This window comes from Salmo salar, chromosome ssa04 (assembly GCF_905237065.1).
Source record: "Salmo salar chromosome ssa04, Ssal_v3.1, whole genome shotgun sequence".
Lineage (NCBI taxonomy): Eukaryota > Metazoa > Chordata > Actinopteri > Salmoniformes > Salmonidae > Salmo > Salmo salar.
In genome coordinates this window covers 18354769-18381629 of record NC_059445.1, presented here as the reverse complement: position 1 = coordinate 18381629, position 26861 = coordinate 18354769, and the positions used below count along the sequence as shown (strand labels likewise).

Here is a 26861-nt window from a genome sequence, read left to right as displayed (position 1 = left end):
CCACCTGAGCCACTGCCTGTTCACCCCACTACCATCCAGAAGGCGAGGTCAGTACAGGTGCATCAAAGCTGGGACCGAGACTGAAAAACAGCCATCACTCGCACAGAGGAGCTGCTGCCTACATACAGACTTTAAATCACTGGCCACTTTAATAATGTTTACATATCTTGCATTACTCATCTCATATGTATATACTGTATTCTATACTATCTATTGCATCCTAGCCTTCGCCGCTCTGACATTGCTCATCTATTATATATTCTTATTATAGCGTTGGACTAGTAACCGAAAGGTTGCAAGATCGAGTCCCCGAGCTGACAAGGTAAAAATCGGTCGTTCTGCCCCTGAACGAGGCAGTTAACCCACTGTTCCTAGGCCATCATTGAAAATAAGAATTTGTACTTATGTTCTTAACTGACTTGCCTAGTTAAAAGGTAAAATAAAATAAATAAAAATACATTTCCTTTACTTAGATTTGTGTATATTAGGTATTTGTTGTGGAACTGTTAGATATTACTTGTTAGATATTGCTGCACTGTCGGAACAAGAAGCACAAGCATTTCGCGACTCCCGCAATAACATCTGCTAACCATGTGCATGCGACCAATAAAATTTGATTTGATATAAAGTGGTTTTTCCTCAGATTTGCCGGGACATCTTATATCAGTACACTCGTAACAAATTAAGCATTACGAAACTATTATTCGATCAAATAAACCCACATAGCCATAAAACTATTTGTTGACCAAATTCTACACTTTCATTAACCAAACAAAAACTCCTTGCTTGGTTGGCGAAACGACGAAAAAACCGCCACCTGCTGGGAGGAGACAGATTTTCTGCCGAGTTGGGCATGTCTCTTCCTCTTTCTCTCTGGTATTAGAAACTGTGACGAAAGCGGTTAGTCTGACGGATAATCACACGAATAAGAAAACGGAAGTGAACAGTGACCAAGAACAATTTCCACATTAGCGTTTTTATTGTTGTTATGTAGACGTTTATGAACACCTTGGTACTCAAAATATGACTCATTTAACTACCCAGCATCACATACTTACCCAATGTAGTGTTTAATTCGCATCACAGACAGGATTTGGTTGATAGATTTATCTAGGTAACGCTAACTAGCTGCTAACAATGGCTAACTGTATGGTTTTTCACTCTCAAATAGCCTCCATTATGGAGGTGCTAGCGAATACAGCCGTGGCAGACATCTGTAAACTCGTAGACGACGACTATGCAGTGTTTCGTTTGGAAATAACTCAAAGCCAGAAAGAAAACAGGACATTACGGAGGAAACTACAGCTATTGGAACAGAAGGTGACACGGGAGCGCGCAGAGAGGACAATGCGAGAGCGCGTCCTCGGCAGTCGTCCCAGTAGTGTCAAGATCCTCGACCGATACAGAGGAATGGCCAGAGGTACATTTTTCACAAGGCTGGGGCTGTCGCCCAGTTCCCGTCTGCGCATGTGTTCAGATGTATATTACCCAGAATTGTGTCTTGGTCAGTTTTTGGATAGTATGCAATGATTCCTCTGATTACTTATCTTGTGCAGACATCATATTCAAACCAGATTCTTGATTTACTGCATTTCCTATTATTTACTCAATGAAAACAATATGATGCATGAAACAATCAATTGATCTATAAATAGTATATCAATAAGTTATAAGGTGTTGCCTTACATCCTTGCCAATTCTAGACATTGTCAATTGGGTACAATATACAATTGAGTATTGACAGTAGCTAATCTAACCACCTTTTTTCCACCCAATTAAATCTCCGGTGAAGGACATCTCACTGGCGGCTACAGGAGCTTTGTGAAGCCAGGGGGACACAATACATGGAGAGATGACCAACCAATCACTGTTGGCGAGGAGAGTGGAACCTCAACCCAGCATGTTATCATGATAGAGGTTAGTGTAATAGTTTTACATCAAAATTACAGTACATCAAATGTGGCCAATTTATTTCAGAAAGGCTCCCCTCAGCTATTTACTTGATTACATGTACAGTACCAGTCAACAGTTTGGACACACCTACTCATTCAAGGGTTTTTCTTTATATTTACTATTTTATACATTGTAGAATAATAGTGAACACATCAATCTATGAAATAACACATATGTAATCATGTAGTAACCAAAAAAGTGTTAACCTGTTATGGCTAGGGGGCAGTATTTTCACGGCTGGATAAAAAACATACCCGATTTAATCTGGTTACCACTCCTACCCAGTAACTAGAATATGCATATACTTATTACATATGGATAGAAAACACTCCAAAGTTTCTAAAACTGTTTGAATGGTGTCTGTGAGTATAACAGAACTCATTTGGCAGGCAAAAACCTGACAAGGTTTCAGGCAGGAAGTGGCCTGTCTGACAAGGTGTCGTTCTTCTTGTCTCTGTTTATTGAAGAGTGAGGATCTTAGCTGTCCCGTGACACTTCCTACGGCTGCCATAGGGTCTCAGAAGGCGGTAAAAAGCTGAATCGTGGCTTTGCAGGCTCTGGCTGAAAAAAAGTAGCGCGTTTGGGTAGTGGCTGGTTACAGTACTGTGAGACTCAGGCTCGTGCCCGCGTCGACCGAAAGCTTTGTTTACTTTCCTCAGTTTAGCTAAAAGGAGATTCCTGGTCGGAATATTATCGCTTTTTTACAAGAAAAATGGCATAAAAATGGATTTTAAACAGCGGTTGACATGCTTCGAAGTACGGTAATGTAATATTTAGATTTTTTTTGTCACGAATTGCGCCATGCGCACGACCCTGATTTACCATTTCAGATAGTGTCTGGGACGCACGAACAAAACGCCGCTATTCGGATATAACGATGGATTATTTTGGACCAAACCAACATTTGTTATTGAAGTAGCAGTCCTGGGAGTGCATTCTGACGAAGACAACAAAAGGTAATGAAACTTTTATAATAGTAAAGCTGATATTGGTGAGTGCTAAACTTGCCGGGTGTCTAAATAGCTAGCCCGTGATGCCTGGGCTATGTACTTACAATATTGCAAAATGTGCTTTCACCAAAAAGCTATTTTAAAATCGGACATATCAAGTGCATAGAGGAGGTCTGTATCTATAATTCTTAAAATAATTGTTATGCTTTTTGTGAACGTTTATCGTGAGTAATTTAGTAAAATGTTAGCGAATTCCCCGGAAGTTTGCGGGGGGTATGCTAGTTCTGAACGTCACATGCTAATGTAAAAAGCTGGTTTTTTATATAAATATGAACTTGATTGAACAAAACATGCATGTATTGTATAACATAATGTCCTAGGGTTGTCATCTGATGAAGATCATCAAAGGTTAGTGTTGCATTTAGCTGTCTTCTAGGTTTTTGTGACATTATATGCTAGCTTGAAAAATGGGTGTCTGATTATTTCTGGCTTGGTACTCTGCTGACATAATCTAATGTTTTGCTTTCGTTGTAAAGCCTTTTTGAAATCGGACAGTGTGGTTACATAAAGGAGAGTCTTATCTTTAAAATGCTGTGAAATAGTCATATGTTTGAAAAATGGAAGTTTTTGTATTTTAGAGGAGTTTGTATTTCGCGCCACGCCCATCATTGGATAATGGAGCAGGTGTTCCGCTAGCGGAACGTCTAGATGTAAGAGGTTAAACAAATCAAAATATATTTTATTTGACATTCTTCAAAGTAGCCACCCTTTGCCTTGATGACAGCTTTGCACACGTTTGGCATTCTCTCAACCAGCTTCACCTGGAATGCTTTTCTTGAAGGAGTTCCCACGTATGCTGAGCACTTGTTGGATGCTTTTCCTTCACTCTGCGGTCCAACTCATCCCATACCATCTCAATTGGGTTGAGGGTGTGTGATTGTGTAGGCCATGTCATCTGATGCACCACTCTATCACTCTCCTTGTTCAAATAGCCATTCAACAGCCTGGAGGTGTGTTGGGTCATTGTCCTGGTGAAAAACAAATGATAGTCCCACTAAGCGAAAACCAGATGGGATGGCGTATCGCTGCAGAATGCTGTGGTAGCCATGCTTGTTAAGTGTGCCTTGAATTCTAAATAAATTCAAGGCACACCTGCAAAGTACCCCCAAACCATCACACCTCCTCCATGTTTCACCGGAACCACACATGCGGAGATCATCCGTTCACCTACTCTGCGTCTCACAAAGATACGGCGGTTGGAACCAAAAATCTCACATTTGAACTCATCAGACCAAAGGACAGATTTCCACCAGTCTAATGTCCATTGCTCATGTTTCTTGGCCTAAGCAAGTCTCTTCTTCTTATTGGTGTCCTTTAGTAGTGGTTTCTTTGCAGCAATTCAACCATGAAGGCCTGATTCACACCGTCTCCTCTGAACAGTTGATGTTGAGATGTGTCTGTTACTTGAACTCTGTGAAGCATTTATTTGGGCTGCAATTTCTGAGGCTGGTAACTCTAATGAACTTATCCTCTGCAGCAGAAATACGCGGTCTTCCTATCCTGTGGCGGTCCTCATGAGAGCCAGTTTCATCATAGCACTTGATGGTTTTTGCGACAGCACTTGAAAAAATGTTGTTATTGAAATGTTCCGTATTGACTGACCTTCATGTCTTAACTTCTTTGGGATAGGGGGCGGTATTTTGACGTTCAGATGAAAAGCGTGCCCAAAGTAAACTGCCTGCTCCTCAGGCCCAGAAGCTAGCATATGCATATAATTAGTAGATTTGGATAGAAAACACTCTAAAGTTTCTAAAACTGTTAAAATAATGTCTGTGAGTATAACAGAACTGAAATGGCAGGCGAAACCCCGAGGACAAACCATCCCCCCCGAAAGAATTCATCCTACCACTGATTTCAATGCAGACTCGACAGCCTTGGTTTCTCAAATGATTGCCTCACCTGGTTTACCAACTACTTCTCTGATAGAGTTCAGTGTGTCAAATCGGAGGGCCTGTTGTCCGGACCTCTGGCAGTCTCTATGGGTATGCCACAGGGTTCAATTCTCGGGCCGACTCTCTTCTCTGTATACATCAATGATGTTGCTCTTGCTGCTGGTGATTCTCTGATCCACCTCTACGCAGACGACACCATTCTGTATAATTCTGGCCCCTCTTTGGACACTGTGTTAACTAACCTCCAAACGAGCTTCAATGCCATACAACTCTCCTTCCGTGGCCTCCAGGTGCTCTTAAACGCAAGTAAAACTAAATGCATGCTATTCAATCGATCACTGCCCGCACCTGCTCGCCCGTCCAGCATCACTACTCTGGACTAGAGGTCGACCGATTAATCGGAATGCCCGATTAATTAGGGCCAATTTCAAATAACAATCGGTAATCGGTATTTTTGGCCACCGATTTGCCGATTTTTTTATTATAATATTTTTTAACTAGGCAAGTCAGTTAAGAACACATTCTTATTTTCAATGACGGCCTAGGAACGGTGGGTTAACTGCCTTGTTCAGGGGCAGAACGACAGATTTTTACCTTGTCAGCTTGGGGATTCAATCTTGCAACCTTACGGTTAACTAGTCCAACGCTCTAACCACCTGCTTTACATTGCACTCCACGAGGAGCCTGCCTGTTACGCGAATGCAGTAAGAAGCCAAGGTAAGTTGCTAGCTAGCATGAACCTTATCTTATAAAAAAACAATCAATCATAATCACTAGTTAACTACACATGGTTGATGATATTACTAGTTTATCTAGCCTGTCCTGTGTTGCATATAATCAATGCGGTGCGCATTTGCGAAAAAGGACTCGTTCCTCCAACGTGTACCTAACCATAAACATCAGTCTTTCTTAAAATCAATACACAGGTATATATTTTTAAACCTGCATATTTAGTTAATATTGCCTGCTAACATGAATTTCTTTTAACTAGGGAAAATGTGTCACCTCTGCAACAGAATCAGGGTGTATGCAGCAGTTTGGGCCGCCTGGCTCGTTGCGAACTGTGTGATTACTATTTCTTCCTAACAAAGACAGCCAACTTCGCCAAACGGGGGATGAATTAACAAAAGCGCATTTGCGAAAAAAGCACAATTGTTGCACGACTGTACCTAACCATAAACATCAATGCCTTTCTTAAAATCAATACACAGAAGTATATATTTTTAAACCTGCATATTTAGCTAAAAGAAATCCAGGTTAGCAGGCAATATTAACCAGGTGAAATTGTGTCAGTTCTCTTGCGTTTATTGCACGCAGAGTCAGGGTATATGCAACAGTTTGTGCCGCCTGGCTCGTTGCGAACTAATTTGCCAGAATTTTACGTAATTATGACATAACATTGAAGGTTGTGCAATGTAACAGGAATATTTAGACTTAGGGATGCCACCCGTTAGATAAAATACGGAGCGGTTCCGTATTTCACTGAAAAAATTTACGTTTTGTTTTTGAGATGATAGTTTCCGGATTCGACCATATTAATGACCTAAGGCTCGTATTTCTGTGTTTATTATATTATAATTAAGTCTATGATTTGATAGAGCAATCTGACTGAGCGGTGGTAGGCACCAGCAGGCTCGTAAGCATTCATTCAAACAGCACTTTCGTGTGTTTTGCCAGCAGCCCTTCGCAATTCTTCAAGCATTGCGCTGTTTATGACTTCAACTCCCAAGATTAGGCTGGTGTAACTGATGTGAAATGGCTAGCTAGTTAGCCGGGTGCGTGCTAATAGCGTTTCAAACGTCACTCGCTCTGAGACTTGGAGTAGTTGTTCCCCTTGCTCTGGTTGGGTAACGCTGCTTCGAGGGTGGCTGTTGTCGATGTGTTCCTAGTTTGAGCCCAGGTAGGAGCGAGGAGAGGGACGGAAGCTATACTGTTACACTGGCAATACTAAAGTGCCTATAAGAACATCCAATAGTCAAAGGTATATGAAATACAAATCGTATAGAGAGAAATAGTCCTATAATTCCTATAATAACTACAACCTAAAACTTCTTACCTGGGAATATTGAAGACTCATGTTAAAAGGAACCACCAGCTTTCATATGTTCTCATGTTCTGAGCAAGGAACTTAAACGTTAGCTTTTTTACATGGCACATATTGCACTTTTACTTTCTTCTCCAACACTTTGTTTTTGCATTATTTAAACCAAATTGAACATGTTTCATTGTTTATTTGAGGCTAAATTGATAGTATTTATGTATTATATTAAGTTAAAATAAGTGTTCATTCAGTATTGTTGTAATTGTCATTATTACAAATAAATTTAAAAGAAATTGGCCGATTAATCGGTATCGGCTTTCTTTGGTCCTCCAATAATCGGTATCGGCGGTGAAAAATCATAATCGGTCGACCTCTACTCTGGACGGCTCTGACTTAGAATACGTGGACAACTACAAATACCTGGGTATGAGTCCTTCCAGACTCACATTAAGCATCTCCAATCCAAAATTAAATCTAGAATCGGCTTCCTATATCGCAACAAAGCATCCTTCACTGATGTTGCCAAACATATCCTCGTAAAACTGACCATCCTACCGATCCTCGACTTTGGCGATGTCATTGACAAAATAGCCTCCAACACTCTACTCAACAAACTGGATGCAGTCTATCACAGTGCCATCCGTTTTGTCACCAAATCCCCATACACTACCCACCATTGCGACCTGTACGCTCTCGTTGGTTGGCCCTCGCTTCATACTCGTCGCCAAACCCACTGGCTACAGGTTATTTACAAGTCTCTGCTAGATAAAGCCCCGCCTTATCTCAGCTCACTGGTCACCATAGCAGCACTCACTCGTAGCACGCGCTCCAGCAGGTATATCTCTCTGGTCACCCCCAAAGTCAATTCCTCCTTTGGTCAGCTTTCCTTCCAGTTCTCTGCTGCCAATGACTGGAACGAACTGCAAAAATCTCTGAAGCTGGAGACTCATATCTCCCTCACTAGCTTTAAGCACCAGCTGTCAGAGCAGCTTACAGATCACTGCACCTGTACATAGCCCATCTGTAAACAGCCCATCTATCTACCTACCTCATCCCCATACTGTATTTATTTATTTATTTATCTTGCTCCTATGCACCCCAGTATCTCTACTTGCACATTCATCTTCTGCACATCTACCATTCCAGTGTTTAATTGCTATATTGTAATTACTTCGCCACCATGGCCTATTTATTGCCTTAACTTACTTCATTTGCACTCACTGTATATAGACTTTTTGTTTTCTTTTGTTCTACTGTATTATTGACTGTATGTTTTGTTTATTCCATGTGTAACTCTGTGTTGTTGTATGTGTCGAATTGCTATGCTTTATCTTGGCCAGGTCGCAGTTGCAAATGAGAACCTGTTCTCAACTAGCCTACCTGGTTAAATAAAGGTGAAATTAAAAAAAATTAAAAAAATGTCTGGCACTTTTATAATAGGGCGAAATCGTGCCCAATTGCAGTTCCTAGGGCTTCCACTAGATGTCAACAATCTTTAGAAAGAGTTTCAGGCTGTTTTTTTGAAAAATGAGCCAGAAATTGTAGTTTTTCTAGGTGGCTCACATTTTGGCTGTAGTGTTTCCAAGTGCATGAATGAGAGCGCGTTCTTTGGTATTTTTCTCCGGTAAAGACAATAACGATTCTCCATCTTAAATTTGATTGTTTATTTGCGTATTAGGGTACCTATTGTTTGGATAAGTTTATTGGTAACGTTTGGGATTCATTTTGAAGAAGGGAAAACCCGAGTGGATTATTGACTGAAGCGCGCCAGCTAAACTGAGTTTTTATGGATATAAAGAAGGACATTATCGAACAAAAGGACAATTTGTAATGTAACTGGGACCTTTTGGAGTGCCAACAGAAGAAGATCTTCAAAGGCATATATTATATCGCTATTTCTGACTTTCGTGTTGCAACTCCCTGGTTGAAAATGATTTGTTATGCATTTGTGTGCTGGGCTCTGTCCTCAGATAATCGTATGGTTTGCTTTCGCCATAAAGCCTTTTTGAAATCTGACGGCGGCTGGATTAACAACAAGTTAAGCTTTATTTTGATGTATTGCACTTGTGATTTCATTAAAGTTTAATATTTATAGTAATTTAATTTGAATTTGTCACTCTGCAATTTCCCCGGAAATTGTCGAAATGGGATGGTAGCGTCCCACTAATCCGCAAGAAGTTAAAGTAATGATGGACTGTCATTTCTCTTTGCTTAGTTGAGCTGTTCTTGCCATAATATGGACTTGGTCATTTACCAAAAAGGTCTATCTTCTGTATACTACCCCTACCTTACCAAAACACAACTGATTGGTTCAAACACATTAAGAAGTAAAGAAATTCCACAAATAAACTTTTAACAAGGCACATCTGTTAATTGAAATGTATTCCAGGTGAGTACCTCATGAAGCTGGTTGAGAGAATGCCAAGAGTGTGCAAAGCTGTCAAGGCAAATGGTGGCTACTGAAGAATCTCAATATTGAAATATATTTTGATTTGTTTAACACTTTTTTGGTCACTACATGATTCCATATGTGTTATTTCAAAGTTTTGATGTCTATACTATTATTCTACAATGTAGAAAATAGTCAAAATAAAGAAAAACCTTTGAATGAGTAGGTGTCCAAACTTTTGACTGGTACTGTACATCCTTATTTCTCTGCCATAGGGGAGCTTGTCAGACTTCTCTACAACATTGTTATCCAATTCCACTCATGTACCAGTAATAACCTCCTCTCTTCTTCTGTCAGTCTGCAGATACAGGGGTTGCAGGTCCTGGGGTCAAGCAGGAGAGAACTGAAGGAGAGGACACAAGACAAAGCAGAGACATCCAGACTGGATTGACTGGAGCGCCCCCTGTATCCAGGGAGGACCCCAACGCCTTGCCTAAGCCCAGGACCCAACACAGCATCACGGAGGTCAGTGGAACGCCGAACACCGTCCTCAAGTCAGAGACAGACACCGAGACTTTAACTGTAACACACAGACTCTTACCCACAGGATCTGACCACAGATCAGACTCAGAGAGACTGGAGCTGGGGCCACTGGGCTGTCCTCCTGCTTCCAGCTCAGAGTACTTACCGGTATTTCACCAGAGCCAGAGGACGGTTCATTCCTGTGGAGATGGTGACGCGTTAGACACTGGTGTTGATGACCTGCCTTGTTCTTACGCTACAGAGATGGACACTGGCAACATATCCTTGGGTTTAGAGACACAGACTCATCTGTTTAGAGAGGACTGGAACCAGTACAGCAGTAGTGTATACTCTGAAGAATGCCTAGATAAGAAACGGGAGGTTATAGTGGTAGACGAGGTGAAAGTGGAGGGCGACGCTCCTCCCACATGGAATGCAGATAGTCACCTAGGAGATGGACACTCACAGGGTAGAGATTTTTTAGATTACAGAGAAAGCTTGGACACAAATATAAATGTTGTCACCCACTCCCCTTTACACGCATTCAGGGATCGTGTCCCAGTGTCCACGTCGATGGCACCTTCCGATTCACACGGCTGCGTTGTTTTCGATCAAGTGTTGAATTCAAACGACAGGGCTAGAGCCCAGGCTCAGGGAGAGGGAGCCACATCCGGCAATAGTAAAGAGAAACGGTTCCTCTGCATGTTCTGTAACAAAGGCTTCAGCTGCCCCCAGAAAGTGGAGATACACCAGAGGGTCCACACAGGGGAGAAACCCTACAGCTGTACCCAGTGTCATATGTGCTTTTCCCAGGCTTGTCACCTAAAGAGGCACCAGAGGGTCCACACAGGGGAGAAACCTTACAGCTGCCCCCATTGTGAGAAGAGGTTCTCCCGCCAGGACCAGCTGAAGATGCACCTGAAGGTCCACACGGGAGAGAGGCCATTTGCATGTACACACTGCAGGAAGAGGTTCTCAGAGAGGAGCAACCTCAGGATACACCAGCAGAAAAACCATTCCACTATGTAACATAGGAAGTACCCATTCCACTCTATAGCGTCTGACGTTTAGATCAAACCCAGCATTAAAGACATAGATTAATTTTCAGTGTTATGAGCAGAAAAGATCCACAGATGCATTTAGAATAACGAGAGTAACAGATTTCAATGTTGAATATTTGTGGGTAGAATATTGCATCCAGATATTGTGTGATATATAAGGCATATATAAGCCAAAACATTTAAAATAAGTGCTTGAGGTGTTCTGGAAGACTGTTTTAAAAATGTACCTCTGTAGGAGATGAAACATTTTAAAACAGGGAGTACATATGTTTTGAATTGAAATGCAAACAGATTCTAAGTTGGTTGATGTCATAAATATTAAGAACTTAAAAGCGATGGAAAAAATGGAGAGGAACTGGCACGACTGTCTGAATGAGTTGCCAGCATCACAAAACGTTTTTGGAGAATGAATATGTTATGGTTGCTTTTGTAGGTATTGGCTTAGACCAGGGCTATTCAACTCTTACCCTACGAGGTCCAGAACCTGCTGGTTTTCTGTTCTAACTGATAATGAATTGCACCCAATTGTTGTCCCAGGTCTAAATCACTCCATGAGTAGAGGGGAACAATGGAGAAAAAAATGCAGCAGAACTGGCTTCGAGTTCCAGAGTTGAGTTTGAGGGGCCTAGACTATATTGAGGGTCCTAGACTATAACATAAGGATGCATTAAGGTCTATTACAGATTTAATATTATTTTACTTGGGATGAGATGTTGAATTTGTCTGATGACACCAATACTTTTCTTAATTTTATTCTAGACAAATTAAATGGGATTTGCCCAGTAAAAAATTTTTGTCAATGAGAACACCTAGGAATTTGGTATTTTTAACACGGGGTAGTAAAGGAAATTGTTTAATTTAATTTAATTTTGGCAATAAAATGCATGTGATAGCTTTACATTTTTTTTTAGGGACAACTTATTTGATTTAAACCAGTTGTCAACATTTAATTACAAATAAAGTTTTGAGATACTAATCATTGAATGAAAATGCCATGGAAAATGTTATTGGGGTTTTGAGCAGCAGTTTCATTTACAACATCTGACCAGTATATATCAAAAAGTTATTCTGTAAATGTAGCAATGTGTTTGTGATCAAAATTCCTGAAACAAATTCTATTGACCTGATTGCTTTGAGAGCTGGTACAAACGAGATAAAATAATGGGAAATTATCAGATATCTCTGTACAAGAGACCAGATACCCCCGATTTAAAAATAAATGAGTAAATATGTTGTCAGAGTGCTATTTGTAGCAATGATTCTTAAGTATAATAATGGCAAGATTTAGGATCAAGAAAGTTATTGATCTTAACTTGATCACTCTTCTGTCACAGAGAATTTTCCTGCTGCATCAGGAAATTCAAATGAGCCTGGTGAATCCCTGAAAATGATCAGTTCTCTTTCTCTCCATGCAGGGGCAGTCAAGCCATTGGGATCAGCGCTTGCTATAAAAAATAATATTGTCTCTCACTCGCTCAAACGCTAGGCCCTATTACTGCAAAATTCAAATGTACAAAAATGTATCTGAAATGCAGCAGCCATATACATCAACAATTGTCGTTTTACATAGCTTAATAAAACAAGATGGATATTGGTCTTCACTAGGCTACTACATACAAGTGTATCTTAGGTTACAAATGAACTGTCAAAATTGAATTCAATCGTGGCCTGGGGTGGTCTTGCGGTTAGGGCTGCTGCCTTCAATACTGTTTCGGTGGGGGTTCGATTCCGGCCAACGCATTTCTGGCACAAATAACTCAATCCCCCTGATTGACTTGATTAAGTTACACATTTCAAATATAGACAGTCCAGGGATATTTTACCCCCGATCTTGATAAGAAATTACCATACCAGACACTTTTGGATAACATAAAAAGGAAACAAAATAAGAACAATAGGCTACGCTACACCAACATTAGTTTCCATTCATACAAAGTGTCGGGTAAATTGCCACAGTAGATTTTCCGTGGTAAACAAGGAAATCCTTTTTTCTGTTGTACGGAATGCTTGTCAATCGCCCTTAGTCTGTTCAAAAAGAGCTACGTTTTTCTGATGACAACACCAACCAAAGGGCGAACATATCTAGAAAGTTGCAAGTGTAACCTGATCTCCCACGGGAGAAACCAACGTCTTAGACCGTTTTAGACTCTTTGACCGAGGGCAGACACTGGTTACAATATGCCATTTGGTTATATTCCAATGAGCTACATTCTGTAGGCTACCTGTAAAAGGCGCTGCATGGTCAATCCGACATCTGCATTGGCCGTGTAGCATTTACGGTGATACGGCCTCTGCAGAAGTCAGGGAATTCATACATCTTGTGCTTCGCAGAGCTGTTGTGAAGGAACTTGTCAAGGAAGTGAGTTTGTGTTTATACAGGACCTCCTGCCCCCCACCTACCGTCAGCCAATCATGTCAATGCGGAGCTATACGGAGTCCTCTGCATTGTTACAAAATATGGGAGGCTAGAGGCGATGTGGTACGGAGCTCAATTTGGCCTCTGCATGCTTCCGTAGGCGCCGCAATTGCTTCACACCTTCCATACGGAGCCTCCGACCACATTTTTGGATCAAGCATAAATTGGCTTTTAGCCTATCCATTGTCACATTATGGAAGGTGTGAAAACAGATTATAGGCTATTGTTTGTGTCCCTGGCTGTTGATGAGCTGATTTGGGCCATCAGTTGATTGACAGATGTAGGCTAACTGTAGAACGATATATTTTCCTCCAGTGTGGATGCTCACCTAGTTTTATAGTTAGGCTGTGTATAATTTGTCAATTTAGTTATTGTCTTTGGTATGGATTGAAAGCCTATATTGTGTGGCCTTAATATTTCATTTTGTAAAGCTGTGAAGATGTTTAAGCCTATCCAAAGATGATTTTGTTGAGCTTTCTCTGAATAGTAAATTATCACACTATTTGTTTTACTTCTGGAAAACATTGAAATAAATGCAATTCACTTGTGAGCCTAATGTAGGCTCAGGCTTGCCACTAGATCACCCTGCACTGGGCGCGAACTCATGAGGCTCGGAGGCGGAGCACGGTGCTTAGACCTCTGCGCTACTGCAGGTCACAATGCTCTAGAAATTACTTAAATCACTTGTGCTACCCAAACTATAGAATAATAATTGGAAATTGTAAAAAACATGTAATTTCAATTATTCATACCTCTGTTCCAAATTACCCCACTGTGTCCCTTACAGCCTGTTTTTTTTCCTCAGCGAGTACTGGCGGCTAGCTGTTGTTCCACAGGAAGATTATCTCTAACCCAAACACCAGATGGCTGCCTCTAATTTAATATCAGTCCTAATGCTTAATCCCTCTGTTTGTCATGTGACCTTGTATTGAAACATTTACTTCTTCAAATGACTAAGATATTGCATTACTAGAGTGCTATCTGAAAGCCAATTACCATTCACTTTGTTCCTTCACACTTATTAAATGTCTATTTTAAGATTCATATGTAATGCTTTGGAGGGATCAATATGTATTAACTGGACTGGCACTCTATATCAGTCCCCTGTATATCGCATTTTCTGTCCATAATAAGTCTCTACCTAGCATTTTAAACGGTTGATTAGGTGAATACAGAACATCATTGGTTCTATTTAACATGGTATGGGGTTTATTTCAAAATGTATTACCAGGGTGGAAGAAACATTTTAAGTGTTTATAGTTTTATTGGTTAGGGGTAAGTCAAATCCTACACAATGCTTTAACCCTATCTTTCTCAAATGATCCATAAAGGGACCACTCTGAACATTTCTCAGAATACTTTTTACACCACTTACGTATGTCTAATTGTGGGTGAGCAGGTTGTATATATATTTGTTCTATTGTTACTTCATCAGATCTCTAGTAACCCATTATACATTTGTGTTACATCACAAATTCCTCCTCTACACCAGTGTTCTATTCATACAGGGGTTTAAATATTCACTCTAGTCTTCTATTTAACAGCATATTCAGGAATAATACTATTTTCTTTCATATCTACATACAGAATCCCTATATAATGTTATAGATCTGAAAACTCAGCTCACACAGAACTGGTTGGGGTATTCATTATTTTCCTTATATAACTATACTTAGGTATTCACATCACTCCATGTGCATCTTCAACGATTCTAAATGCCTACAATAACACCTCGTGCTATTATCAGTGGTTCTCAGACCACGTAGACTTTTCTATCGTTACATCCTATGTATCTTCAACGGTTCTCTTGCCGCTACTTCCTATACACTAGTAGTCCCTGACTACGATGGGCCGTGGTGGATGGAATCCCTCGATTGAATCCCTACATTATTACCCCATGTGCATCTTCAATGATTCTCTTGTCGTTACTTCCTATGCACAATATGCATCTCCTACTTTGCCTTCTGAAAGTATTCAGACCCCTTGACTTTTTACACATTTTGTTAGGTTACAGCCTTATTCTAAAATTGATTAAATAGTTTTCCCCTCATCAATCTACACACAATACCCCATAATGACAAAGCAAAAAAGGTTTTTAGACATTTTTGCTAATTTATAAAAAATACAAAACTGAAATATTACATTTACATAACTACTCAGACCCTTGTCCCAAAGCCACTCCTGCATTATATTGGCTTTGTGCTTAGGGTTGTTGTCCTATTGGAAGGTGAACCATTACCCCAGTCTGAGATCCTGAGTGCTCTGGAGCAGGTTTTCATCAAGTTTTCTGTACTGCTCTGTTCATCATTGCCTCGATCCTGAATAGTCTCTCAGTCCCTGCCACTGAAAAACATCCCCACCGCATGATGCTGCCACCACCATGCGTCACTGTAGGGATGGTGCCAGGTTTCCTCCAGACGTGACGCTTGGAATTCAGGCCAAAGAGTTCAATCTAGGTTTCATCAGACCAGAGAATCTTGTTTCTCAGGGTCAGAGTCCTTAGGTGCCTTTTGGCAAACTCCGAGTGGGCTGTCATGTGCAATTTACTGAGGAGTGGCTTCCGTCTGGCCACTCTACCATAAAGGCCTGATTGGTGGAGTGCTGCAGAGATGGTTGTCCTTCTGGAAGGTTCTCCCATCTCCACAGAGGAATTCTAGAGCTCTGTCAGATTGACGATCGGGTTCTTGGTCACCCCCCTGACCAAGGTCCTTCTCCCGTTATTGCTCAGTTTGGTCGGGCGGCCAGCTCTAGGAAGAGTCTTGGTGGTTCCAAACTTTCGCCATTTAAGAATCTTGGGGACCTTCAATGCTGCAGAAATTGTTTGGTACCCTTCCCCAGATCTGTGTCGACACAATCTTGTCTCGGAGCTCTACTGAAAATTCCTTCAACCTCATGGCTTGTTGTTTTGCTCTGGCATGCACTGTCAACTGTGGGACCTTATTGAGATAGGTGTGTGCCTTTCCAAATCATGCCCAATCAATTTAACCTGTTTAGGATAGGGGGCAGTATTTTCACGGCCGGATAAAAAACGTACCCGATTTAATCTGGTTATTACTCCTGCCCAGAAACTAGAATATGCATATAATTATTTTATTTGGATAGAAAACACCCTAAAGTTTCTAAAACTGTTTGAATGGTGTCTGTGAGTATAACAGAACTCATATGGCAGGCCAAAACCTGAGAAGATTCCATACAGGAAGTGCCCTCTCTGACCATTTCTTGGCCTTCTATAGCCTCTTTATGGAAAATAGAGGATCTCTGCTGTAACGTGACATTTTCTAAGGCTCCCATAGGCTCTCAGAAGGCGCCAGAACGGGGAATGATGACTCTGCAGTCCCTGGGCGAAAAACAGTAGGGCTTTTGGAAAGTGGTCGCTCTGAGAACGATGACAAGGGTGCGCACGTGCATGTGAAGACTCCATTTTCTATTTTCAGTGTTTGAACGAAAACAAGGTCTCCCGGTCGGAATATTATCGCTATTTTACGAGAAAAATCGCATAAAAATTGATTTTAAACAGCGGTTGACATGCTTCGAAGTACAGTAATGGAATATTTTGAATTATTTTGTCACGATACGCGCCGGCGCGTCACCCTTCGGATAGTGTCTTGAACGCAAGAACAAAACGCAGCTATTTGGATATAACTATGGATTATTTGGAACCAAAACAACATTGGGTGTTGAAGTAGAAGTCCTGGGAGTGCATTCTGACGAAGAACAGCAAAGGTAATCCAATTTTTCTTATAGTAAATCTGAGTTTGGTGAGTGCCAAACTTGGTGGGTGTCAAAATAGCTAGCCATGATGGCCGGGCTATGTACTCAGAATATTGCAAAATGTGCTTTCACCGAAAAGCTATTTTAAAATCTGACACCGCGATTGCATAAAGGAGTTCTGTATCTATAATTCTTAAGATAATTGTTATGTTTTTTGTGAACGTTTATCGTGAGTAATTTAGTAAATTCACAGGAAGTTTTCGGTGGGTATGCTAGTTCTGAACGTCACATGCTAATGTAAAAAGCTGTTTTTTGATATAAATATGAACTTGATTGAACAAAACATACATGTATTGTATAACATAATGTCCTAGGAGTGTCATCTGATGAAGATCATCAAAGGTTAGTGCTGCATTTAGCTGTGGTTTTGGTTTTTGTGACATTATATGCTAGCTTGAAAAATGGGTGTGTGATTATTTCTGGCTGGGTACTCTCCTGACATAATCTAATGTTTTGCTTTCGTTGTAAAGCCTTTTTGAAATCGGACAATGTGGTTAGATAAAGGAGAGTCTTGTCTTTAAAATGGTGTAAAATAGTCATATGTTTGAAAAATTGAAGTTTTTGGATTTCTGAGGTGTTTGTAATTCGCGCCACGCTCTATCATTGGATATTGGCGAGGCGTTCCGCTAGCGGCACATCTAGATGTAAGAGGTTAACTTACCACAGGTAGACTCCAATCAAGTTGTAGAAACATCAAGGATGATCAATGGGAACAGGATGCACCTGTCCTCAATTTCGAGTCTCTTATGTAAATTAGGTATCTGTTTATTTTTAATACATTTGCATAAAAAAATCTTAAAGCCTGTTTACGCTTTGTCAATATGGGGTCTTGTGTATAGATTGCTGAGGATTTTTTTTTATTTAATCCATTTTAGAAAGGCTGTAACGTAACAAAATGTGGAAAAAGTCAAGGGATCTGAATACTTTCCGAAGGCACTGTATATTTAATAACACCATGTGTCATTGTTAGTGGCTGCAGACCACGTAGACACTTCTTCAATAAATGCCTACAGACAGCTGTCAGCTGGGCTTTCCATGGTACTGTTACGCCCTCGCTCTAGTCTTCTATAAGACTAGTGAATAGCCTTCTCTATAAGACTATGGGTACCTTTCTATGCATTATTCACCTTAATTGTATTGGTTTTATAATAAATTAAAAAAATACATTTAAAATTGGCTTACTGAAATTATTTCCCATCCCTCAATTGTTCGCGGATGATGTGTCTCCTCCTGGGCAGTTAACAATAAGGGTCTGGTCTGGGCGGGTCTCGTCATCTTTTGGTCAGACGGGAATTTCCCTCAAAATGCGCCACCGGTTTTCCTCGCAGACCCCCAACTGGAAAGCTCTGCAGGCAGAATCAATCATCCAGTTCGTGATGCCAAATTGTTGTGGAAATTCTTACACAGGGAGACTCAAAAAGTCAATCATAAATTAATCATTGTTTATTATCAGCGTGCTGGAGAGGTTCCAACCAACTCAATGCATCAAGTACACATGTCAATCTACTGGGGCAGTCCCGTCATTTCTTATATACAGACAAGTTATATTTGCATGATTTAGCTTATTCATAATTCATATTTAATTAATCAATAACGTTTGCATGTGACAGACCAATACCTCAAAAGGCTTCTCTCTAAGCTGTGACCTTGAAACGGAGATATCCCTTTCTCTAAACAAGGTTCTGGGCTGCCAAATTGCAGATCGTGATAATGAGGATTCGTTCAATCAGTCACTTGCATGAATACAGAAATAGGTTTTTACAAAAACACAAACGTAAACATTTCCATCACACACATTCAATACCGCCTTGCACACGCTTCCCTGCATCTAGCTGGCCTAAGGTGTAATCATTAGTCCAACAGTTGCAAACGAGAGTTTCTATTGGACAAAGCCAGGTATGTTTATCCCCATTGTGTTCTGTTTGCTTCTGTTTAAGAAACGTTTTTTAACAGAATTGGCGGAATGAATACACCCCTGATCACACAAACAATTCACTTTCATAGCTACATACAAACAGCTTGTTGTATTCCTTCTCGTATGCACTCTCCTCTCACCTTTTCCCTTTGCTTGTGGACTTCAATCCACAACACATTGTGCATTGCTGTCTGTTACCAGGCTGTCTGTTACCAGGTGAAAAAGCATTTCCAAGCAAAACCTTCATATTATAACTGCTACACACAGCCTACATTGTTGTCACCATATTAGCTAAAGTAACGTCATAGTCAACATAGCTAATAGAACTAATGCGTTAGTAAACCCGCTACAATCATGCAGTACAGTCACCGAGGCCCCCCGGTGGCAATAAATTTGTAAAACCAAAAGCTTACCTTGACTTGGAAGATTTCCAGTGTTGGATAGTCATAGCTAGCTAACATCGCACCCTCTGTTTGAGCCGGGTGTTTGAGTAGGCTAAACTAGCTAGCTGCATTTGCTAGATGTGAAAAAAGTGATGAAGTATAGCTCTCTCGCTCCTCCATTTTTGAAGAAATTAATTTGTTCAAAACATTAACTATTGTCTTTGAGTCAACTACTCACCACATTTTATGCACTGCAGCGCTAGCTAGCTGTAGCTTATGCTTTCAGTACATTCTCTAATCCTTTCATTGGGTATAAAACGTGTCAGTTCATGCTGCAAGAGCTCTGATAGGTTGGAGGATGTCCTCCGGAAGTTGTCATAATTACTGTGTAAGTCTATGGAAGGGGGTGAGAACCATGAGCCTCCTAGGTTTTGTATTGAAGTCAATGTACCCAGAGGAAGACTGAAATTAGCTGTCCTCCGGGCTACACCATGGTGCTACCTTAGAGTGCTGTTGAGGCTACTGTAGACCTGCATTGCAAAACAGTGTGTTTTTAATCAATTATTTGGTATTGTGAATATATTTTGTATAGTTTTATCTAAAAAGGACAACTTTTTAAATGTTTAACTATTTTTATTAAATTCACTGAGGAGGATGGTCCTCCCCTTCCTCCTCTGAGGAGCCTCCACTGATGAATACAGATGATACATAGGCGCATCATTTTACCATAAAATTATGTTGGAAATGTCCATGGTGAGTTGGGGAGAAAGATTTTTTTTTAAGATAAAAAAAAGTCAAATTAATCAAAGGAATAGATCAGTGGGCTACAGCCAAGTCGCCTGCAGCAGGCCTACTGGGCGGAGGGGGTGAAACACCAGCTGGTCCTACTTCAGGTATGCGATGTTGCATCTCTTTTGCTGTTCAAAGAAAGCGGGTCCTTTCTTTTGAGGCGTACCTTTCGGAGAAGTCTTCATTGATGAAGAACTGAGATAAGAACTGAGCTCTTTGGCCATGCACACCAGTGGTGGGTTTGGTGTTGAAATGAGAATGCATACGCAGATAAGAACCCCATGCCTACTGAAAAATACGGTGGTGTATCTTTTATGGGGCTGTTTTGCTTCCACTGGTCCTGGGGCCCTGGTTAAGGTCAACGGCATCATGAACTTTACCCAGTACCAGGACATTTTAGCCAAAAACCTGGTTGCCTCTGCAAGGAAGCTGATACATGGCCTCAAGTGGATCTTCCAGCAAGACGATAACCACAAGCACACATCAAAATCCACAAAGAAATGGTAAATTGAATCAAATCCCATTGAAAACCTGTGGTTTGAATTGAAGAGGGCAGTCCATAAGCGCAGACAAAGGATACCAATGATCTGGAAAGATTCTGTATGGAGCAATGGTCTAAGATCCATCCTCCCAATGTGTTCTACAATTTTAGAAAACATTTTCGAAAAAGGCTCAGTGCTATAATCTTAGCACGGTGAGGTATTGAAAACAGGAGTGTCAATCATTTTGACCCCTATCTTTTTGTGAAAATCTTTCTCTGAGCAATTGTATTAGTATAAAATACCATACATTTAAAAAATAAAATTGCATATAGCTCAGTATTTGAATTATGTATTTTATTCAGTCATTTTTGCTCATCTTTATCAAGTGTGTCAATTTCAGATCCCACTGTGTCTTCCCTAATTGTTAAAGATACATTATGATGCTTGCAACGTCTGAGCAGGGGAACGCGACCATGATGTGGTTAGCTGATACGTAAAATACATATCCAGGTGTTGTAAGATCTGACAGGTGTCAGCAACATATAAGCAGAGAAGCGTGCCCATTGAGATGAGCACGATGCAAGACTTAACTGTCACACAGAGTATCTGCGGCTTTGCGCGTGTGCTTCACACTGCTATAAACGTGGTAGCTCTGGGATCAAAACAGCTGAGAAGTTTAGTGTCACGCTTCAATGCTTCTGGTTGTTGCAGGAATTTACCCACTACTACTGTTTACTTGGTGCATCTACCTCACATCTCGCTGAGTCTACCTTTAAAGCAAGGGTGAGGGGAGTTCCTTACTAATTAGTGACCTTATTTCATCAATCAAGTACAAGGGAGAAGCGAAGGCCCTCCATGGAATGAGTTTGACACGTGCTTTAAAGGGACAGTTCACCAAATGACAAAATGACATATTGGTTTCCTTACCCTGTAAGCAGTCTATGGACAAGGTTTGACATCAGTCCATGCTTTGGTTTAGTTTCCCTGGCACTGTTTCCAAATGCTAACGTTTTAGCATTTGTGGCAAAAAATCCCATTCAAGTCATGGTACCGACATTTTTTTGCATGGTTTGCCGTCATACCTTGACCATAGACTGCTTACAGGTTAAGGAAACCAATGTGTCATTTGGGTAAACTATCCCTTTAAACCTAACCTATGACCTGACCCATCACCTTATGTATTACTGCCACACAGTGGCAAGAAGGGACATCAAAAACTATACAACACATAAATGTCTGTTAGCCTCCCACGCGCAGGTTACTTTCTGTCCCTAAAACTGACACTAAATAATATAAACAAAATATATTTTTTATAAAACTTAAAGTAAATAACAACTAGTAAATCAGATCTGAAAACTAACCAAAACTACATTTCAAACAAAAATCTTAAATCGTATAGAAATGAAAAATGAATATAAAAACACAACTATGGGCCTCTCGAGTGGTGCAGTGCTAGCTATGCCACTAGAGATCCTGGTTCGAGTCCAGGCTCTGTCAAAGCCGGCCGCAACTGGGAGACCCATCATGGGGCAGCGCACAATTGGCTCAGCGTCATCCGGGTTAGGCCGACAGGGATGTTCTTGTCCGATCGTGCACTAGCGACTCTTGTGGCGGGCCGGGCGCAATGCACGCTGACACGGTCACCAGGTGTACCGTGTTTCCTCCGACACATTGGTGCGACTGACTTCCGGGTTAAGTGGGCATTGTGTCAAGAAGCAGTGTGGATTGGTTGAGTTGTGTTTCGGAGAACGCACGGCTCTCGACCTTCGCCTCTCCCGAGTCTGTACGAGAGTTGCAGCGATGGGGCAAGACTGTAACTACCAATTGGATACCACCAAATTAGGGAGAAAAGGGGCAAATTTTTTTATAATAATAAATAAAAACAACTATAGTAACCTTGGTAGAAAGATTTTTAAAATTGCTTATTTATTTTTAGGTGGAGGTGGGATTAATTTAAGAGGTAGGGTTTAACATTTTCGGAAGATGGGCAGGGACTCTGCTGTTCCACCATTGTGGTGCCAGGACAAAGAAGAGCTTTGACTTGGCTGAGCTTGAACTGACCTACCTGTAGGAGTGGGATGGCCAAGAGACCAGAGTTCGCAGAAGAGAGTGTAAGGGTTGGGGTGTAGGTTTTGAGAATGGAAGAAGTTTGGAACCAACAAGACTCATCCTAGAGCTGGCCGCCCGGCCAAACTGAGCAATCGGGGGAGAAGAACCCGAGGTGCCCAAGAACCTGATGGTCACTCTGACAGAGCTCCAGAGTTCCTCTGTGGAGATGGGAGAACCTTCCAGAAGGACAAACATCACTCCAACACTCCACCAATCAGGCCTTTATGGTAGAGTGGCCAGACGGAAGCCACTCCTCAGTAAAAGTTACATGACAGCCCGCTTGGAGTTTGCCAAAAGGCACCTAAAGGACTCTCAGACCATGAGAAACAAGATTTTCTGGTCTGATGAAACCAAGACTGAACTCTTTGGCCTGAGTACCAAGAGTCGCATCTGGAGGAAACCTGGCACCATCCCTACGGTGAAGCATGTTGGTGGCAGCATCATACTGTGGGGATGTTTTTCAGCAGCCGTAACTCTGAGACTATTTAGGATCAGGCAAAGATGAACGGAGCACAGCGAGATCCTTGATGAAAACCTGCTCAGGACCTCAGACTGGGGCGAAAGTTCACCTTCCAACCAGACAACGACCCTAAGCACACAGCCAAGACAACGCAGGAGTGGTTTCGGGACAAGTCTCTGAATGTCCATGAGTGGCCCAGCCAGAGCCCAGACTTGAACCCGATCGAACATCTCTGGAGAGACCTGAAAATAACTGTGCAGCGACCTGATCTGCAGAGAAGAATGGGAGAAACTCCCCAAATACAGGTGTGCCAAGCTTGTAGCGTCATACCCAAGAAGACGCGAGGCTGTAATTGCTGCCAAAGGTACTTCAACAAAGTATTGAGTAAAGGGTCTGAATACTTATGTAAAAAAATATATATTTTTATACATTTGCAAAAATGTCTAAACCTGTTTTTGCTTTGTCATTATGGGATATTGTGTGTAGATTGAGGAAAAAAACAATTTTATCCATTTTAGAATAAATCTGTAACGTAACAAAATGTGGGAAAAGTCAAGGGGTCTGGATACTTTCCAAATGCACTGTATAGTGTACACACACTAATGAACACGTCAAAATAGTTTAGTTGGTTTAGTTTAGTTTGTATGATGTTGACTTGATTTTCTAGCTGACTTCACAGCTGACTCATATTTACCCACAACATATTTATGTCCACGATGATGGTTTTAACAACAATGAAGTCATTCTGTAACTACAGTATAGGACTCAAACGTAGTGGGAATGGGTAAACACTCCATGTTGAAAATGCGTTTATCTGTGTATGTACCTGAGGGAGTGTATGTGTGCTGCCATCCTGTTAGAAGGTAACAGATCATTTTATTACAATGGTTAAGATGGATTTTCATTGTGTTCCATGGTGTTATTCGCCCCCTAGTGGAGCTTTCTGGTACTTAGAAAGACTGTACCCAAACAGGAAGTAGAGAATTCGTTCTGCACGCATAGAGGCAGCTAAAAACAACGCTACGGTGCAGGTCTTTCAGTGTAGCTATTTCTTTTCACGCTTCAGCCTCGGAAAATATTTGTTTTTTCACTATTCTGTCTAGTTTTGCATGGGAACGCAATTCAAGGGCAGAATAGTATGTCTGTGTAATCTGTATCATCTGTCTCTTCCAGGAGGAGGAGGGTCCAGAGGTGCTACTGGTGAAGGAGGAGGGGTGTGGGGAGGGTCTGGGGAACCCTGAGGGGACCATGGTCATGGAGGACAACCAGACTACACCTCCTCCTGAACCCACAGAGGAACCAGCTGAGCAGCACAGGACCACATACAGTCTCACTGAGGTGAGCCCACTGTAAACTACTGTCTGAATTAAATTAGGTCGGGCTGTATTCCACTAAGCCTCTCAGGGTTGGAGTGCTGAATTAGGATCAGTTTTGCCTTTTAGATCATAATGAATGACTATGTAATCAGGTGGAGGACCTGATCCTCGATCAGAACTTCTACTCTGAGACTCTTTGTGTATAAGGGCACAGGTCTTGATATATTGTCAGGTAGTGTGGGACCATGCCTTTGAATTATCAAACTGTTAAAGAAGGTCAAGTAATCAAATCAACTAACACGTTTGCATAGGATCAAATCAACTAACATGTTTGCATAGTACTCATATCAATCCCTCATTGCCCAATCAGAAGATGCTCCATAGCAGGGTGCTCATATCATATTTCTTGATCCAACATCCTCTCACTCTGTATCTCTTACAGTCAGTAGACATGGAGGATGGGAAGCCTGATCTGCTGCTAGTCAAAGAGGAGACAATAGAGGATGAACCAGAGAGCATTGACCTGCTGAGTGGACTAAAGCTGGGGGAGCAAGGTAAGGGAGAAATAATATGGTCTACATACAGTAATAGATCTTCAATGGGAATAGTGATGCACTTGGCTATTATGTTTCCTTAATTTTCTTCATTCATAAAATGCAACTTATGTTTACATACAAAAACACACATAATGTACGAAAATTATTAGGTAATTGAAAAAAACTCCATATGTAGAGTTTTCTCTACATGTTTACATTTTGTAACCTCTTCCTGCAGGTGGTTGGCTGGATGCTAACAGAGGAGACTGGGCGGCCATCTTGGATTCCCAGACCCAGACCGGTGCAGCCAAAGGCTTAAGGGACAACATCACTGATCAGGCCAGGACCAGAGGCGATATAATGGAGGTCAGTGGATGGGACAGCGTCCTCAACTCTCGTCTGGGGAACAACACTGTTAACCACAACCAGAAACTGACAGTCGAACACAAAATGACCAAATTTAGTCTCCATGACAACATACTGGCTGAGACCAGGGCGAGACGTAGATTTGGTCTGCAGGGTCGGGGAGGTGTCGGTATGCAGCTGGAGAGAACAGACACTGACTCGGCTAGCGATGCTCCGTCCTGCTCCTATAGTTGTGATTCAGAGAGACTGATGGTGCCTCAGGTTAACCCCCTAACAGGTGCTGCCTTCAGCCTGCCTTCTATAGGATCTATCAACTGGAACATGGACCATGCGACAACACAGACACTTCCTGGCCTTCGTCCTCCTCACAATCTCCTAATGTTAAACCAGACCTCAGACAATGCCAGTGCCTCAACACTAAATGGCCACACAAGCCCATTGACAAATGACAGTAGTGGAGATGGAATCCGTAAAGCTGGCAGCGCCAAAGAGAAGCGCTTCCCATGTTCATTCTGTGGGAAAGCCTTCAGTTTTCCCAAACAAGTGGAGATCCACCAGAGGATGCACACTGGGGAGAAACCATTCAACTGTACCCAGTGTCAAATGCGCTTTGCCCGGGCTGGCCACCTGAAAAGCCATCAGAGAGTCCACACAGGGGAGAAACCCTTCAGCTGCCCCCAGTGTGAGAAGAGGTTCTCCCACCAGCACCAGCTGAAGAGGCACCTGAAGGTCCACACGGGAGAGAGGCCGTTTGCCTGTACGCATTGCGAGAAGAGGTACTCAGAGAGGAGCTACCTCAGGTTACACCTGCAAAAAATGCACACGGCTTGTGTATAGTGACATGTAATGTAGTTCTATTTATTTAATTTTTTTACCTTTATTTAACTAGACAAGTCAGTTAAGAACAAATTCTTATTTACAATGACAGCTTACTGGGGAACAGTGGATTAACTACCTTGTTCAGGGGCAGAACAACAGATTTTTACCTTGTCAGCTCGGGGATTCGATCCAGCAACCTTTCGGTTACTGCCCCAACGCTCTAACCACTAGGCTGGCTACCTGTCGCACCAAAGTTTGTTTGTTTGTCGTTCATTCTGTTGGATTTGGATGTAGTAGGGAACTGGATGAGGTGAACTAAGGAAAGAATGAGTATGATGAGACAGAGTAGATGATATGGTGGTGGTTGGTGTCTGTAAAAATGCTTCACAGATGAAAAGTGACAACCTTGTCCTGTTTGATGCTGGTGTTTTATAATGAGGAAATTATAGTGCCTTAATTCATGTTTACTTGACATGAAGTAGTGAGGCTGTGTGTAATGTAATGTTGAACCTTCATCAAAGCGATGGTACCAGATTTATAGAAAAGGTAAAGTGTTACTATAGTGAGAAGTTATTCTACTTGTGATTGCTATTTTGTTTAAATGAAATACTAAATTGACTCTGCTGACTGA

At 41.5% G+C, this 26861-nt stretch overlaps 1 protein-coding gene across 1 annotated transcript; it reads left to right on the top strand.

Moving 5' to 3' along the window:
• The first annotated feature begins 902 nt into the window (after positions 1 to 902).
• On the top strand, positions 903 to 26861 carry LOC106602459 (neurotrophin receptor-interacting factor homolog). Its single transcript, XM_014195126.2, has 6 exons — positions 903 to 1420; positions 1793 to 1917; positions 9643 to 9810; positions 24367 to 24531; positions 24952 to 25063; positions 25284 to 26861. The coding sequence occupies exons 1-6, from the start codon at positions 1138 to 1140 to the stop codon at positions 26246 to 26248; spliced, it is 1818 nt and encodes a 605-aa protein (XP_014050601.2). The 5' UTR covers positions 903 to 1137; the 3' UTR covers positions 26249 to 26861.